Source organism: Haliaeetus leucocephalus, unplaced genomic scaffold (assembly GCF_000737465.1).
Source record: "Haliaeetus leucocephalus isolate CR32 unplaced genomic scaffold, Haliaeetus_leucocephalus-4.0 Scaffold195, whole genome shotgun sequence".
Lineage (NCBI taxonomy): Eukaryota > Metazoa > Chordata > Aves > Accipitriformes > Accipitridae > Haliaeetus > Haliaeetus leucocephalus.
The window spans coordinates 1,050,582-1,066,503 of NW_010972631.1; the positions used below are offsets into that span (position 1 = coordinate 1,050,582).

At 43.4% G+C, this 15,922-nt stretch overlaps 1 protein-coding gene across 4 annotated transcripts in view; it reads right to left on the reverse strand.

Annotated features, from left to right (window-relative positions):
* ANKRD6 (ankyrin repeat domain 6) overlaps positions 1-15,786 on the reverse strand; it is a 35,209-nt gene extending 19,423 nt beyond the window's left edge. For all 4 annotated transcript variants that reach the window (XM_010565687.1, XM_010565686.1, XM_010565685.1 and 1 more), the window contains exons 1-2: positions 15,667-15,786; positions 5,653-5,751 (exon numbers count right to left, since the gene is read on the reverse strand). In XM_010565687.1, the coding sequence (XP_010563989.1) occupies positions 5,653-5,751; positions 15,667-15,786 (219 nt within the window). The remainder of the gene's footprint in view (positions 1-5,652; positions 5,752-15,666) is intronic.
* Between the last annotated feature and the right edge of the window lie 136 nt (positions 15,787-15,922).

Sequence of the window (15,922 nt, forward strand, 5' to 3'; positions counted from 1 at the left end):
CTATATTCTGGTCCCCAAAATGGAAGCCTGGGTAGGTGTAGGGACACAAGTCCCACAGATGGCAGGCTCCTGCCCAAGGTGTGGGCTTTGGTGCTGACATCTTCCCTACACAAGCATGGGGAGAGCCAAGCATCTAAGAGTAAGGTCCAGCCAGCACCCCGACCAGGTAAATAAATACCTCATCCATGTAACAGGGAGTGTCAGGATATCTCAACCCTGCCTCACCTGGACTGAGGCACCTCCCAGTGAAGAGATGGCAGGTATCAATGGTGAATACCCCCAGGCCCCTCAGCCAGCAGCGCAGGACCCGGTCAGCCATTCCCTCAGACCTCGGCACACACATTAACCTTAAACTGCTTAAGGTGCTGCAGAAGCTGAACCACCAGGCTGCAATGCCCTTTGTGTGTGAGCCAGTGAGCGACCCAGCCACAGATGGCGTAGCCCACTGCTATATAACATAACACTGCCCGCACCGCTGCGTCTCTAACCTGTCTCGCCTCCCCATCAGCAGAGGAGCAAACCCCTAACTTGCCTCTTAGGGAGTCTGAGAAAACAGATGAGTTATATTTTTTTCACAGCATGAATTTTCAGACAGTGTAATCACCGACTCGTATGTTTTTATTAATTGCTAAAATAACTGTCTCTGAAAGCGCTCGTCGGAGTTCTGCCTTTAGCAAGGCATTAGGGGGCTGTTCCAGAGGCTCGGAGAGCAATTACACTGGTAAATGCGTATTAACTGCCCTGACTATTATGTTGGGCACAATTTATTATCCTATTTGTAAGTGATCTGTGCCTTCAGAACAGACCACAGATCAGTAGCAACAAAGAGAGATAACTCCAGTGCTGTGTCACACAAATGTGACCTTGACAGAAACAACAAAGTCTGCCTAAAAGCAGATGTGGGCCCGAAGCCAAAAAGACACTTAGGTGCTTAAGTGGGGCTTGGTAGAAGTAAGGCACTTAAGTCTACACCGGTGCATCTTAAATCCCCTTCCTCAGCTGCCGTCTAGCCCTGAAAGCAACTCAAACTCAAGCGTTCCCACTCCAACACGCCGGACATCTCGTCTTGCATGCTGCCGCGGGGCACCACCGTCATGGTGGCACGAGGAGATGGTCGTGTCACACGCATCTCGCCCTGCCGCAGCCCCTGTCTCCCCTCCTCTCTCTCACCCTGCTTCTTCTTGCTGGAAGAAGCCGCCCGCGCCAGCTGCAGGTACACCCACCGCCCTTTGAAATCAGGCCAGGGAAGGAGGTGGCCACTGGCTTTTACTGCAGCAGCCCAGAGGTCACAGGACTCGCCCAGCTTGTCTTGCTGCAAGAGCACCGCTGCGTTGGAGGCGCTCCACTTTTAAGAAAAATCTCGGTATTCACTAGGCTAGAGAGAGGGAGACGCTGGGAGACTGGGATAGGGGTCTGCATCCCCCGGTGCAGAGGATGGAGGACTGCCCATCCTCAGAGCTCTACCCTTGTGCAGCAAGGCCCAGCACCAGCGGGTACGTTTCCAAAGGGTGAAACCATGCTCTTTACAAAGAGCTTAAACACCTGCTTTCAGGAGAGGGTTACAGGCTGGGAGTCCTGCAGAAAGGCAGACACCTAAATCTTGACCTTCTCCATGGATTTTGGCATTACCCTTTCCTTTAGCACTCCTGTGTCGGCTAGGCTGGTGGTGCTTGCTCAGTGCCCTGGTGTTTGCAATTACCTCGAGTTTCCTCATTTGCTGAATAACTTCAAGCAGCGGATGGGACCAGGCACCTTAGGAACCGGGTAGGCATCTATTTTACATCTGAAGTTCACCCCAAGGGAAAGGGAACAACACAAGCAACTTACAAAAGGGTTTCAGGTAGATATTAGTACTTCTGCCAGCTCTCCTGCATTATTGGAGTCTCTGTTATAGACTCTACTGCCCAAATTTAATGAGATTTGGTTTACACTAATTTGTAATACATGTTACTTTTTCTTTCTCTGATTTAAAAAAAATACTATAACCACCATATTTTGTTCTCCTGCACACTCCTATTCTCCAAAGCGTCCATCAGCTGTACAATCTCCTTTAAAGCCCCTCTCCAGTGTCACGCTTCACCTCCTCGCTGTCTTTCCGTGTTTGCAGAGATCACCAAACTGTCTTGCTACAGGAGAATTGCACCAAAATAACCAGCAAAACCTGATGCCCTCAATCCCTGATACAAAGTGCTGGATGGCTCTTGCAAAGTAAGTCTTACACTGTGAAATCAAACCACTAAATTCACAGTAGAAAGTTCAAAATATTTTAAAGTTAAAATATAACCAAGTGTTAAATACTCGCAGGAGCATACAAGCATACATGGATATCCTGAAGCAACTGTACACAAAGGCAACTGAATGTGCCCTAGTGTTTCTCAATGTCACCGTGCCGCTCTCTTCCTCCTTTGCTAAAGAAAGGCAGTCATCATGATAGACAGTAAGAACTTCACTCTGAACGATAAATGATGATGCATGACCAGCAGAAGTGATCAAGGCGTGAAAAAATAATCATGAACGAAACAAATTACAGCTTAAATGAGACTGAAATGGGAGTACGGGGATAAGCCGCTTTGCATATTTACATTCAGCTAGAAATGATTATGAACCCAGGGTTATTGTTCCATTTGAAATTAATTTTCTGCTTCTTAAACTGGAGCTTCCAGAAGGGAAGTTTCGGGGCCTCGGGCCTTTGTTTTAAATCAACTTGTTTTCCCAGTTACATTTTCAGAGCGCGCATACAGGGCACGAAACTTGATGCAGAGCACCCAGCGCAAAGCCCGCCATGCAGCCATGCACCGCACAAGAGCTCGGTCACGCCAGACCGCCCGGCCCAGGTTTCGCAGCATGCAGCCGTGGGAGACGTCAAGCTCAAGGCAGGGTTGATGCACAAGATTTCTAACCTCCTTCTCTCTTTCTGATCTTCTAGGTTCCTTTCTAGCCTTTCTCTTCTGGTTTCTCTTATCTTTTTCTTCCTTGATTTCCTTCACCGGGACAACCTTCTCCTTGACTATTTCTGAGGTGTGTGCTGTATGGATACTCATTGACCATTCAGAGATGGCATTGGGATCCCAGTAAGAGTTTTCAGTATTGGCAGGGAGAAGGAAAGAGTTAGCTCCCGGGGTGGCGTACTCTACAGAGCTGGACTCCACCGGTTGAAATTCATAATAATCCCACTCCAGGCCACTGGAGGTCATTCTTCAACTAATTCTTACGGCTCTTACAGTGTTTTAAAGAATGTATCTGTAGAACATGAAGTGAGTGTTTTAATCTCTCCACAACATTCAGCAACTTTTAAATTTCTGCTTATCATGTGGCAGATGAAAAGTTAGTCTTGCATTTGTTCATTAGCTAAAGAGAGTCAACTCCAAAACAAAATGTGTTTAGGTTTCTCTTGTTATTTAGAAAAAGAAAATATAGGTCATCCTTTTAGAACCCAGAGATTTTTTTGTGTTATCACAACAATGCCACAGAAAAAAATTAGCTAAGTAATTTACTTTTCAATTAAATATGATACTCCCCACTCTCACGAGCAATTTAATCTCTGAACCTAAATCTGTATTCCTGAAAAACAGCAACGAAATGTACAGATGTTAACCAACACTTGAAAGTAAAATGCCTTCACTGCCAAATAAGCACACAGTAAAAGTGACTGAAAGCATTATCAATAGATTGCAACTAAAAGAAAATATGAACATATTCTGTGTGGCATAAATAAAGTGTAAAAATTAATTAAACAAGGAGAAACCATAAATAGAGAACCTTCTTTGAAGACCTATGTAAAAGGAAAGCAGAAATATTTTAGTTAATACCTTTCACAAGCAAAGATCTTCACTTGGAGTTTTAGCCTTCCTCCTCCTCTGAGACAAATCCAAACACACCCTGTGAGACTCAGCAACTCCTGAGGCTCTCATCAACCCCAGCCAAATCACTAGCACTAAATGCAGAGCTAAAATCAAAATACATTTTAAAGAAACAGTATCTCTGTATCAAGCACGCACCTATTCTGTTCAGATTAGTCACCACATTTAGAAGCAGTATCCGGTTGTCATGAACAAAGCCCCTGAGAAGCTTGCAAGGCAGGTGAAATAGGTCTTCTATGAGCTGAACATTTCTACAGTGCAAGACTCTTCACTAAACTGAAACGATGCTAAACACTGATTTACTGTTTTTTCCATTACAGCTATCACGTTTACATATAAACAGCCTGGATTTTATTCCTAAAGGATTAAAAAAAACCAGACTTACTCAAAAAACAGTTTTCACAGAAACCCAATTTGACCAAATCAGTGGAAGCTCTTGCATTCTTAGTGCAGCAACTTGCTTTTATCAGGAAAACTGACTGTACTTGTAAAGTACCTGCAATTTTGTCTTAAAGACCTGATGAATCATTTCTGCTGGGAGAAGTCAAAAAACACACTCAGGATACATCTGAATAAACTGATACACCCATTACACTTGCAAATTTGCTCCACTTCACAGATGGGCATAGGGAAAGAATAAAGGGCACAGGAAGCAAAGTTTCTTCCTAGAAAAACAAGTTTCCCAGTAGAAAGCTGGCTGCATCAGTAGCCCAGTCCTAAGCTTGTCAGACAGACTGCTCACATCTCACAGGGAAGCAGCTACTCATGCAGAGAAGGAAACCAGTTTTCCAATTTCTATAGATATTTAAGACTCTCTAGATGCAAACAGATGCCTAAGGGGATTTTCAAAAGGCACCTAGACATTTCCAGTATCCTTTTAACAGTCATACAGGTGCCTCTACTAACCACCTTTGGACCTCTAGGTCCTTTGAAGAATCTTCACTTTATTTATTACAGGGGGAACAAAAGCAACCCTTCCTCCCAAACTTGTTCTGGCATGCTATCAGAAGTTAGCAATGAATCTGAAGAAGTCATGGTTATTCAACTGCTGTTGCAAATTTCAACCTACACTTTTGCTCATCAGAGTGAGGTAACTCAAACTATGTTACTGGTCACTCCAATGTGCCTTAAAGCCTGGTCCAAGACTAGAACTATCCTTATGGAAAACCAAGACATTCCAATAACTGACATATTTTATCGAATGAAAGCAAACTACCATTTGCTAAATCCAAAGCTGGTTTCATTGTGCTGATGCTTCACCACACGACAGCCTCACAGATGCGACCACCTCCACACTGAGTGCGGCTGCCAGCAGGACCATTTCCCTGCGACGCTGCACAGCGCTCTGGGCAGCTGCTCAATACTCTATACGCTGCAGCATGTGTCTACACAAAAAGCATCTCCTGCTTCAGGCAAACATCACAACAGACTGTGTCCCCTACCAGACGTCCTCCAGTGGGTTCCCACAGAGTACAACGAACTCTTATTTCATTTCTACACCAAGCAGCAGACAATGACTCTCACTGCTGCTCACACCCGCCTGCCACAACAGAGCTCTTATAAAGCTCTGCAGCTTGAGCAAGAGGACCAACCTATTCGTTGAAAACCACCACATTTTACATTGTCTGCCACGCAGTTTTGCATCTCCTAATTAGAGGTTACAACTCCAAATTACAAAAATAGAGACAGATTTTGTTTTCATTTAATCCTACTTCAAAGAAGTGAAGGTCTACTGTTACTTCCAAATTACCTTTTGCCCTCTACCCCAAGCAAGAAGGTTGTATCTACTTACATCATCCTGAATATCCAGGTCACAACCTGCCTTCAACAAAACCTGGACAACGTGGAGATGACCCTTGTGGGCAGCAAGATGCAGGGGGGTCCGGCCATGCTATGAATGAGAAGAAAATAATAATACCTTAAGACGAATTTTTATGCATGGTAGTTGACCAGAATTTTGTCTGCTTTTTCTCGCTCTTCTGTTCATACCTCACTATCTGAAACCTGCAATAGCAGCAACTGACATATATGAGTGTACCAAAGGCTTTACGTTATTTTTGTGTATGCTGAAAACTCCTCCTCCCCCTCCTGCAACATTTCAGTTTATAGTGATGATACTCTACAAAAGGGACATTATATTCACATAAGGATATCTCCTTGCAAATTCAGATCGGGCTTTATGTCCATGCCTAAAGACCTTTTTGTTTCTGTCCCTCTGGAGCGCAGAATTGTCAACTGCTTTCAACTTCACTGTACAACAAAGTTGCAATAGCAGGCTAATTCATATATCATAATAGGTACTATCTTTGCCATAGAAATAAGAATTACTGGACTGTTGTGTATGATGGCCGCTCACCTTAAAAGGAATGGAAGACCTGTAGTCACTCCAAGTGACTTCACGTGTACGACAACCAACCTCATTTTGCCAAAGACCTGTCAGGTTTTTTTAGACAATACTTATTTTTAAACATTACCAAGCTCTAACCTACATGAAAGTAAGAGTATAAAATAGTCATGAGAAATTCAATCTATAGTGTAATCAAGGACAGTTCCCTAATAAACAGAAGGACAGAAAAACTTTAATTAGTGAGATGGATACTTGATGTATGGGTTTAGGAGAAGAAAAAAAAAACCAAAAAACAAAGATTGAAATTTGACAGTAAAATCAATTTAAAAAAAAAAAAGCATCTCCCCAGCAAATGGTTTCCAAAAATCTAAGTGAAATGACAAGAGGAAAACAATAGTTACTTGTAATTGAGCCCCACTTGATCATCCTTTGACAGAATTTAAAATAAAACATTTCAGGAAAAGGGGAATAGGTTGCTCCTCCTTAAAGGGGCATAAGAATCTATGTGAAAAGAGGCTCAAAGAGGGAAGAGTTTGTAAGAGACAGTGTGGACAACAGAGGAGAGCTACAACAAGCGATTCCCTAAACGTTTAACCTGTACAACCTGGAAAAAAACCCCAAAACCTCATAAGGGAGAATCAAGAATTAACTCTCGCTCTAGGAAGTGTGTGTGTGTATACACACACACACACACATATATATATATATAAAATTCCAAAGCATCAACATGAAAAGCAAGTGAAACACCTTAAGAACTGTTAAACAGCAACACTAAAACTGTTCATTGCAAATTTTATTTCATCACAATTAAGAAAACAGAATTCCAGCCATTGCTAAAAATCACCGAGCATCTTCACAAAGAATCCCGTTTTGTCCCCTAGGCATTTTATGAGATAAAGAAGAGTTACGTTATTCTTCACCTGTACCTATTATATATCTATTTCTTCATTACCACTGCTATTGTCTATTTTTCCATCCAGTCATTTACCCTGCAAAGGAAGATAGATATATCACCTACAGAAGGAGTGAACACCTCAAGAGCTGTCTGACTACTAATGGCCTGAAGTAAGCAGAAGGCAACCATCAGCTCTCTGAGGTTTTCAGCAACTTCTCCAGCTGGAAAGCTACTTCAAGTAAATAAAAAACCAAGCTCAAGACAGGATTGTTTCCACACAGCAGATCCCATACCCGTGTAGCTGGTAAAGCCTCGGGAATTCAGCCTCTTCAGAGCAAAAAGGAAAACCAGTGTTGAAATCCACAGAAGGGCTGGGGACAAAACTTCCGTGTCATCACTGACTAGTTGTGCCATGCTTCGAAAATGTTAAACGTTGATTAACTGTCCTACACCATCGTTCTGAAGGGCCAGATGTAAGGGCAAAGTCCTCACCCACTCTGACACAGGTCTCTCAAAACCCAAACATTGTCTCCCGTTAGTGGCAGCAGCTCGTTCCCATGTGGGAAACTTCCATTCCTGCCCTGCTGAAGGCGTGGGAAGGGCTCGCTTTCAGCTGTCACCACTGCCCCTGGGTGCCATCCAGCCTGCTGCCTGGGTGCTTCTTGCTGGACCCGGCCGCAGGTCCCTAAACGCTTGCCCCTCCAGCGAAGGGCACCAAGCACGCTTCCTTCTCCATCAGCCTGGAGGAGAGCCAGGGCAGTGTTGCTGTTGCAGGTAACACAATAGCAGGAGGCATAAAAGTCTCCAGGCAACATGGGGAAAAGGAAAAAAAAAAAAGAACGGGGAAAAAAAAAAAAAAGAAAAAAAAAGCCAGATTGACAAATCATTCCCGGCTATGAACAATATGTTTGGATTATGAATATGTGCTCCAGCACGTTCAGGTTTATGGGTTCTGACTTTCTACATTACTTAATGGCAATCAGTAAATCACCTAATCCAGGCATCTCACTTCCCAGCAGGTTACTAATGTATCATGAAAACAATTTATTGCAATCTGTGCACCGAGCAGAAAAAATTCCAAACAAACCCAACTTGAAGCCAGCTCATGTACTTTAAAAGGAAAACAGCATCAACTACATGAGCATAACCCAGCAGGGAAACTTTCTGATAAGATAACCATCTCTAACCACTGAAAAAATGCTGAGATGCAGCCAAAGGTACTGTGTTTTAAGTAAACTGTGAAAGCAGAGTATGAGTTTATTTCAATATGAGGGACATGTTTGCCTCACCCAACACACCTTCCTAGGCGATCACCACACAGAGCGTGCCTGGTGGCAGGGCACAAGCACAAGAAAAGGTTGCAAAACCGCAGGAGATCCAGATCACAGGACCTTCACCTGCCTGTTCAGTGCCTTAAGGCACATTAAAATAAAGCCGCCCCAGGGAACAGGCTTATCTGGAGGAGGAGGCTGCCCTCGCCCCAGGGAGCACCAAGTTCTCCTGTCACCGGGACCAACCTGTCCCCTGTTCTCCACAGCTGGGCAGCCTCCCAGTGCTCACGGCCAGCCACAGGAGATGGGTGCTGGAGGAGGAGAGGGCACTTGCTGGAAGAGGGCACCGTGGGGCCAGGGAGATCTGCGAGCAAGTGTTGCCTGGCTGTTCCTGTCATTCAGCAAATGGAGACTCACCGTAAAGTGTGCATTTCGCCTATCATCATCCCCAAGCGTTCAAAAACTTCAGCCAGGTCCCCAAAACCCGGGGTTTTTTTTAAAAAATTTAAAAAAAAAAAAAAAAAAAAAAAGAGTTATTGAAACAGAAGACTAGAGAATTATTTTTACTCCAGAAGGTCTGTGTGTTTCGAGATTCTCTATCCAAAAGCATAGGTTGAGAGGCATCCCACCTATTGGAGACCCCTAGAGAGGGACTTTCAGAGACCAGAGCTACTGCATATATGCAGTCCTTGAGCTCTTCCCCCTATAAAGCGATGCTATCAATGAAAATTATGACCCTACCTAGGATGGGAGCGTGGGGAGGAGGATCAGTTCCAGCACATTATACTGATTAGAGGCTCAGGCTTTTGGAAGAGCACCGATTATCTCAAGATTAATCATAACCCTGCAAGAACTGGCAATGCCAGATTTTCTTTTTCTTCCCAGTAATGCTGAAATGACAGCAGAGATGGGCAGCACAGCTGGACAGTGTTCCAGTGCGGGCAATGCAAACACTGGAAAACCACTCCCACCCACCTCCCCGCACAGACACATACACACAGGTATGTATGTCCATATGCACGCACACACCAATCCAGAACAAACTGTGAGGGAGAGACAAGGCGATTTGGGTGCCCCTCATGCTGTGATGACAAAATTGGAGCACAGCAAGCTTTGGAGAGAAACGTTCGATGGGTCCATGTCACAGCGGGAAGCCCCAGCAGCAACAGTCAGAGATGCTCTTGCCTTTATGTCTGTAAGTCAAACTAACAGCCCACAAAGTTCTTCTCTCACAGCAATGCATCCTACCCAAAATATCTAGGGGCAAGAGAGATGAAGGTAGACAGACAAATTTCCCTTTGCGTGTTTCCTCCATAAAGACATTTTGGACTCACCACTGCAGCACCAAAGAGGGGGCTTATCTGAATACACGCATTGGTCCTAGTGGGAAAGGAAACGTGTAAGAACAAGAGCGTGTCCTAGATGCTCATTGCAAGGAGACAACACTAAACCCTGGGACTGCTTAACATGCAGATTACCAACTTAAAAGCTTGTGAGCATTTCCAAATATGAACTGTAATGGTTTGGTGGTTATTACAGAAATACAAATGAGAGACTGCTACAACTTGGGATTAATGAACCAATAAAGCAGTCATTCATACAAAAAAATATGCAATTTGGACTTCTATTCAAATGTAAATAATTGCTTCAGCAGGCAAGAAATCATACAAATCCTCCAGTGTCACGGGCTGATTGACAAAATAAATGGGACCTATTGCACTAAGGCTGCAACTTCCAACAACTGTGACACGCTGCTATAGCTATGGGGCCTATCAGGTTGCAGCCACGCACAGTAAACAGCCACATGAATTTCAGCAGTAAAATGCAAGGGTAGGGTTTTTGTTTGTATTTAATCTGTATTCTAACTTCCATGCATTGACAGGCAGCTGTCAATGCATACTGTTTAAAAGCAGAATTTTCTTAGAGCAGCTGCCAATGTATGCATGCTGCAACCAAATCCATACGGGGGGCCTTAGCACCATGATCCGCATGATCTTTCCCTGTGTTTATGTATTTAGAGATACTTTTATGCAAGTACATTCAGTTCTCCATCTCACCCTGCTCTTGTGCTGCACAAGGAATGTTATTTATTCATCCATTCTGCACTTACACAAAAACATGCCTATCCACGATTTATTAGAAAGCTTGAAAACAACACCCAAGTCTTGTCACATTGTTCACACTGATGATTTGTTAGACTGTTTTCCATGAATAACCTGCTCACTCAAGTCAGCAGAAAGTTTCTGATTGACTTCAATAGGCATTCAGCAAGTCCCTAAGTGTTTGCTAGTCCCCTTTTATTTTCATTTGTTGCTTAAAACAGACACAAGTAGTTTTTCAAATTGAAGGAGCACAAAAACATGAAAGCACCAAAATACATTTCTTTTTTTGTTTGTCTGTACTTAAAAAGGAAGAAAAGAAAAGATTGTTTTAAAGAACTTAACATGCTCTGAAGGTGAAATTCTGATGACAAGATTACAAGTACCCCAGCATTGCAAAAGTGTTGCCATATGGAAGGTTCATAACAGGACTAGTTCAAAAGTTAAATCAAATAAACAAACAGAATTACTGAATCAAAACAGAAGCACCACCTTTTGCATTTCTGTTTTTTTCCAAACGATCATCCTTTCTCCGCAGAATTCAATTTTATAGTTATGATCTTAATGCTACGCTCTGCAGAAAAGCTATATTCTGCTTCCCTTTGAAAAAACAGTCATAAAACCTGTGGTGCTATACAAATTACATTAAAACTGCCTGTACTACCTTTATGACTTCCTCTGGCAATCTTTTTCACGTTTAGCAGAGAAGCAGCACACTCCTCTGTGCGTGCTTGCTAATACACAGTTTCTTCTGGTCCTGCTAATTCTCACTGTTGAATGCTACACCCCGTGCTGCAACACCCCAGTGAAACCCAACACCCAGTAACACTTTGTTTCGGTGAGCTGCAGTGCAGAGGTTCAGACCTGGAAACTTCATCTCCGGGCACGGAGCAAGGCCATGTTAAGGGCTGCTGTTCCCCCAGAAGTGCCTTGCTTCAGCCAGGCATCCTTAGGATACACCAGAAGTTGATGCCTGGGAGGTGAAATCCCACTTCTCTCCATCCTCTGGGCACCGTTCTGGGGACAAGATCGAGAGAAGAGACGACCTCATCTGAGATGTCACTACCACCGCTCCTCCTGTGCCACCCCTATCTGTCCTCAGCCCTCACCCTAACCTATCTCAACTCACAAAATCAAAAGAAAAATAACCCAGGAAAAGGAAAACAACATCCTGGGAGGGCAGCAAGACAGAGTAGCTCAGCAAAAGTCCCAGTACTTTCATGCCGAAGATGCAGCTGTCAATAACTTTACTGAAAGAAAGCTCTACTACAAAAGTACTGAAAGAAGGGACCAGCTTTCTTGCTTGCAAGAAAAGACTTAATTATACCAGGCTCAGCTCTTAATTTTCCAGCTTTTGCAGCATATTCACCAAAATAGTCTATAAAGGCACCTGCTTGTTGGATCAGCCAATTTGTATGATCAGTTGTTTGGGGTATTTTTGCCCCTTTCATAAAGAAAACAGCTATAAATTTCACACCTGTGAAGAACATCAGACAAAAAGGCATAAAAATGGAAATTATCCCTTTGTCCTACCAGGCAGAGCAGCAACAGAGCACCCTGGTCAAGAAGCTGCCCTTTGAGAAGAGCAGAGCCATGAAGTCTCTGCTGGGTGCCAGGCCATCTCTCGGCCATGACCCCACGTGGCTGGTGGCAGAGATCCCAGAACCAGGATGAGCACTTGATGCGTGTGCAACGCAGTGCCACCAGCCCTCTCCCACTCCGGCTCCCTGATGTCAGATCGTCAACAGCGGTATGAGCTAGTGGCCATCAGCTCTTCTTTACATATTTTAAAAGGCCCCAAATCTGGAGTGAGCCCCCGTGTCCCTCGCTTGGAGTCAGGGGAGGTGCACACTTCCATATTGACTTCATCTGCACAGATGCCTTGGTAGTAACGCTGTCAAAATGAAACAAGTGCATCCCCGAGGAAACGCTGAAGTGAGCACCTGGACACACGGATTCTCCATTGAGTTTTGTTTCTTTCATATTCTTCTTCTTCTGAAATCATCTGCTTAGAGGTGACAAAAATGAAATACTATTTTGCAGCTGAATTGTTGTTTACTGAAGCAGCACTTAACCACATCATATGACCTTCCATATATATGATAAAAATAGAACTGGACGAGCTTGCCAGCTATCCAGCATTTAATAGTACTTGGTTTGTTACAGAAAATATCCTTCATTTTTCTTAAGATATGCTCAATTAATCCTGTTTGAATGAAGAACTCTCTGGCATTTAGCTCTAGATCCTGGTCACTTCAAGCTGTGGCTCTGCATGGTGTTTTACACAAGAATTGGTCTGCGCTTACGGATGCGTATCAGAAATACATTTAAAGCCTAAAGTGATGTGGGAACTATTTCTCTTCCTCCAAAGAGCTTTGTCTCCGCATGTCTTCCTCCAATAAAACCCTGATAGGATTCAGCAGGAATTTTGGCTGACAAGTACAAAACCCTTTTTTTTTTTTTAATTTTAAAGCAAATCCCTAGAATTTAAAATTAATTTGACAGAACAAACTGAAAACTATGAGTTAAAGCAGAGGACAAAAGCATGCACATGAATAAATTTATTTTTACACTTCATTTTGCAACAAGTTTCACCTTGTGGAGGGGAGAGGGCTCTGGGTTTCAATTTATCTGAAAGCTTAATCCATACTTCTCCACTACAACAAGCCTGCCATCTAATTTCCATCCTAAAAATTAACAACCCCTATCCTGAAAGTAATCCTTATTTTGCACCTATTCTGCTTATTGGGAGACTGCACAAAAACCTGTCTCTCTGATGGCTAAAAAATCCCTTCAAAGTTCCAGTTTAAATATACTCAAGGCTAATTTATACATGCTTGCTCCTGTGACAACCTGTCCTTGACTTTAAATGGCTCTTTTTCCTTCCAGCCTTTTTGTGTCACCAGATTAGCAAGCCAAGCTCTTCCAGGGTATGTTTATACAGCCTTTTGCAGGCAAATATGCCCATGCTCTCCCTATGCAGCTAGCTGGCTGGGTGAGAGCCAGATGCAAACTGGATGCTATGTAGACCTGGATAGGACATTACTGAGCCTGAGCTGACGGGCTTTGACTAGGGCAGCAGCTTGGTCTCACATCTTTTGGCTCACATTGAGCTCACCTCTATCTGGCTCACAGCATGGGAGGAATAAGTGCGTGTGCGCCTCCAAAATACCGCACGCACGAAGCCTCGGTTGCTCCTCTGAGAGCCTCTCCACTCCTCTGTGCGCTCCTCCACAGTCTTGCTGATCTAACTTCATCTCTCCTGAGCAGAGCTTGTCAGCAGGCTACCCAAGTACCTCATCTGTGCCGTCTGCTGATGTGCTGGGATGCATCCAGAATGACAAGAGGGACAGCTTTTGTCATCCCCCCTCCCTGGGCTCCATCCTGTAGTACCAGATCAGCTACAGGGATGGCCTCACAGCTCACCAGCAAGCACGGGTTTCCAACAGAAACACCAATACTCTGCACCTGGGCACAGTTTTGCTGCCAAATGAGCTTTGCTTTGATTTTCCACGCAAGGGCTGAACAACAAAGCAAGTGCAAGAAGCAGGAAGCCACATAGATGGTGTAGGAAAGAAAAACTTGTCAACTCTAGCAAATCTGCGTTTAATCAAATTAAACTCATTTTGTGTTTGAAAGTCAGATCTACACGATTTGCTTCTTACTGTAATTAACAGAAGGCATTGAAAATTGGATAATAAACAACCTTAACAACAAGAAAAGTGTCAATTTTGCATTTGAATTGTGGATTATGGCAACTAATTCCACGAAACAGTTAAATCAGTGTCATAATTATTCCGGCAACTATTGCAAAGGAACATTTTATGTTCAAACAGTGTGGAAGCTGGATTTGAAATTACACTAATGGACAAATTTATACAAAGCATGACATCCTTTCAATTGTTTGTGTATTTTCAGGTAGGTCCCTCAGCAGTCTCAAAGCTCATGATCTTAAAAAAAAAAAAAAACAAAAAAAACCCAAACACAAAACCCTGAGCTACCATTCAGACATCTGTAAGTCAGTATTTCCTGATCTATTGCTGACTGCTTTTAATAGCTGTTCATCAGCTACAGAGCTGCTTGGACAACAGAGCCAAACAGGCATCTTTATGGGACTATTCATGTTTATTACATCTGTGCTTTGTATCTACCAAGAACAGGCCCCTTAGTTTTGGCAAACAAAACTTACAAACACCAGTTCTCCTTGGATCACTCCAGCTTTCAAAATAAATACTATCTACAACTCAAACACTGCAAAGGGACTGAAAACAACTGTCACTGACAGATAAAAAGAGGAAAATACGGATTACTTATCAAATGTACTCACATTTGCTTTCTGTCTGTAAATATTAGCTCCCATACATGTATCATGTTCAAAACCAATATGGAAATACAAATAAAACTAGATACGATGGAGAACAACAGTTCATCAAAACGGGACGTCCCAAATTTTATGTTACAGCTCTAAAGATCTAACTTACCTAATTCTTTTTAAGGGTTTATGCTGATGAAACCTTCTCTGCAAGAGCCAATTCTATCTCATCTTTTATATGCTAGTAATATTTACAACATGTTGAGAGTTAGGAATTGGTGAATATCAGTTTGAACTCTCTTAATATCCAAGCAGATATCCTTCAATGCTGACCTTATCTCAAAGGTACAGGGAACACAGTTTGCAACCCCCAAGTTTGGAACTGACTGGGGACTACACAGCACAAATCAATGAAGATGCCAGGTATCAGCGAGGCTGCTGTACCAAGAGACTTCAGCGGCAAGAAACACTTTCTGCATACCTTTACCCTACCACAACAGGTGGCTTTGCCCCATCCCCTCACCCAGAAAGATGGGTGCTCTGAACTGCCTTCCCTCGACAGTGATGAATCGCTCCATTCATCAGTTTGCACAGTGTTCAAAAGTCAATGCACGCTTTGAAATGTTGCTGCCTCTCCATCGACACACTACATTTCTGAGGACTCGGCATTCACTACAGCTGTGTCCACTGGGAAGTGTATAAATACAAGACATGCACTATATTGTAAATTCACATGAGCTATTAAATATAAACTTTAAGGAAATCTGAACACTAACCTCAGTCACATTCAGATTGGTAAAGCTACGAGGGCATTTTCACAGACAATGGTCTAGGAGTTATGTTAGTTCCCAGGGATTTCGCAAAGCGTTTTTCTCTTGTTACCTTGGTAACCGCTACCTTGGCACCCTTGTTGATAAGCTGCACCACATTCTCCACTTGGCCTTTGTAGGCGGCTACCAGCAGGCGTTCTGAAAGCACGGCGACCACATCCTGCTGGCTCATGAATTAGGAGAGAAAGGTTTTCAGGCTTCTTCGGTCCAAAAACAAAGGCTTGGGATCAGTTCAAGCAGCACGCAGGCAGGCAAGGAAGGACCCCAGCTCCCTGGACGGTGACGTTATTGCTATGCCATCCTCTGGA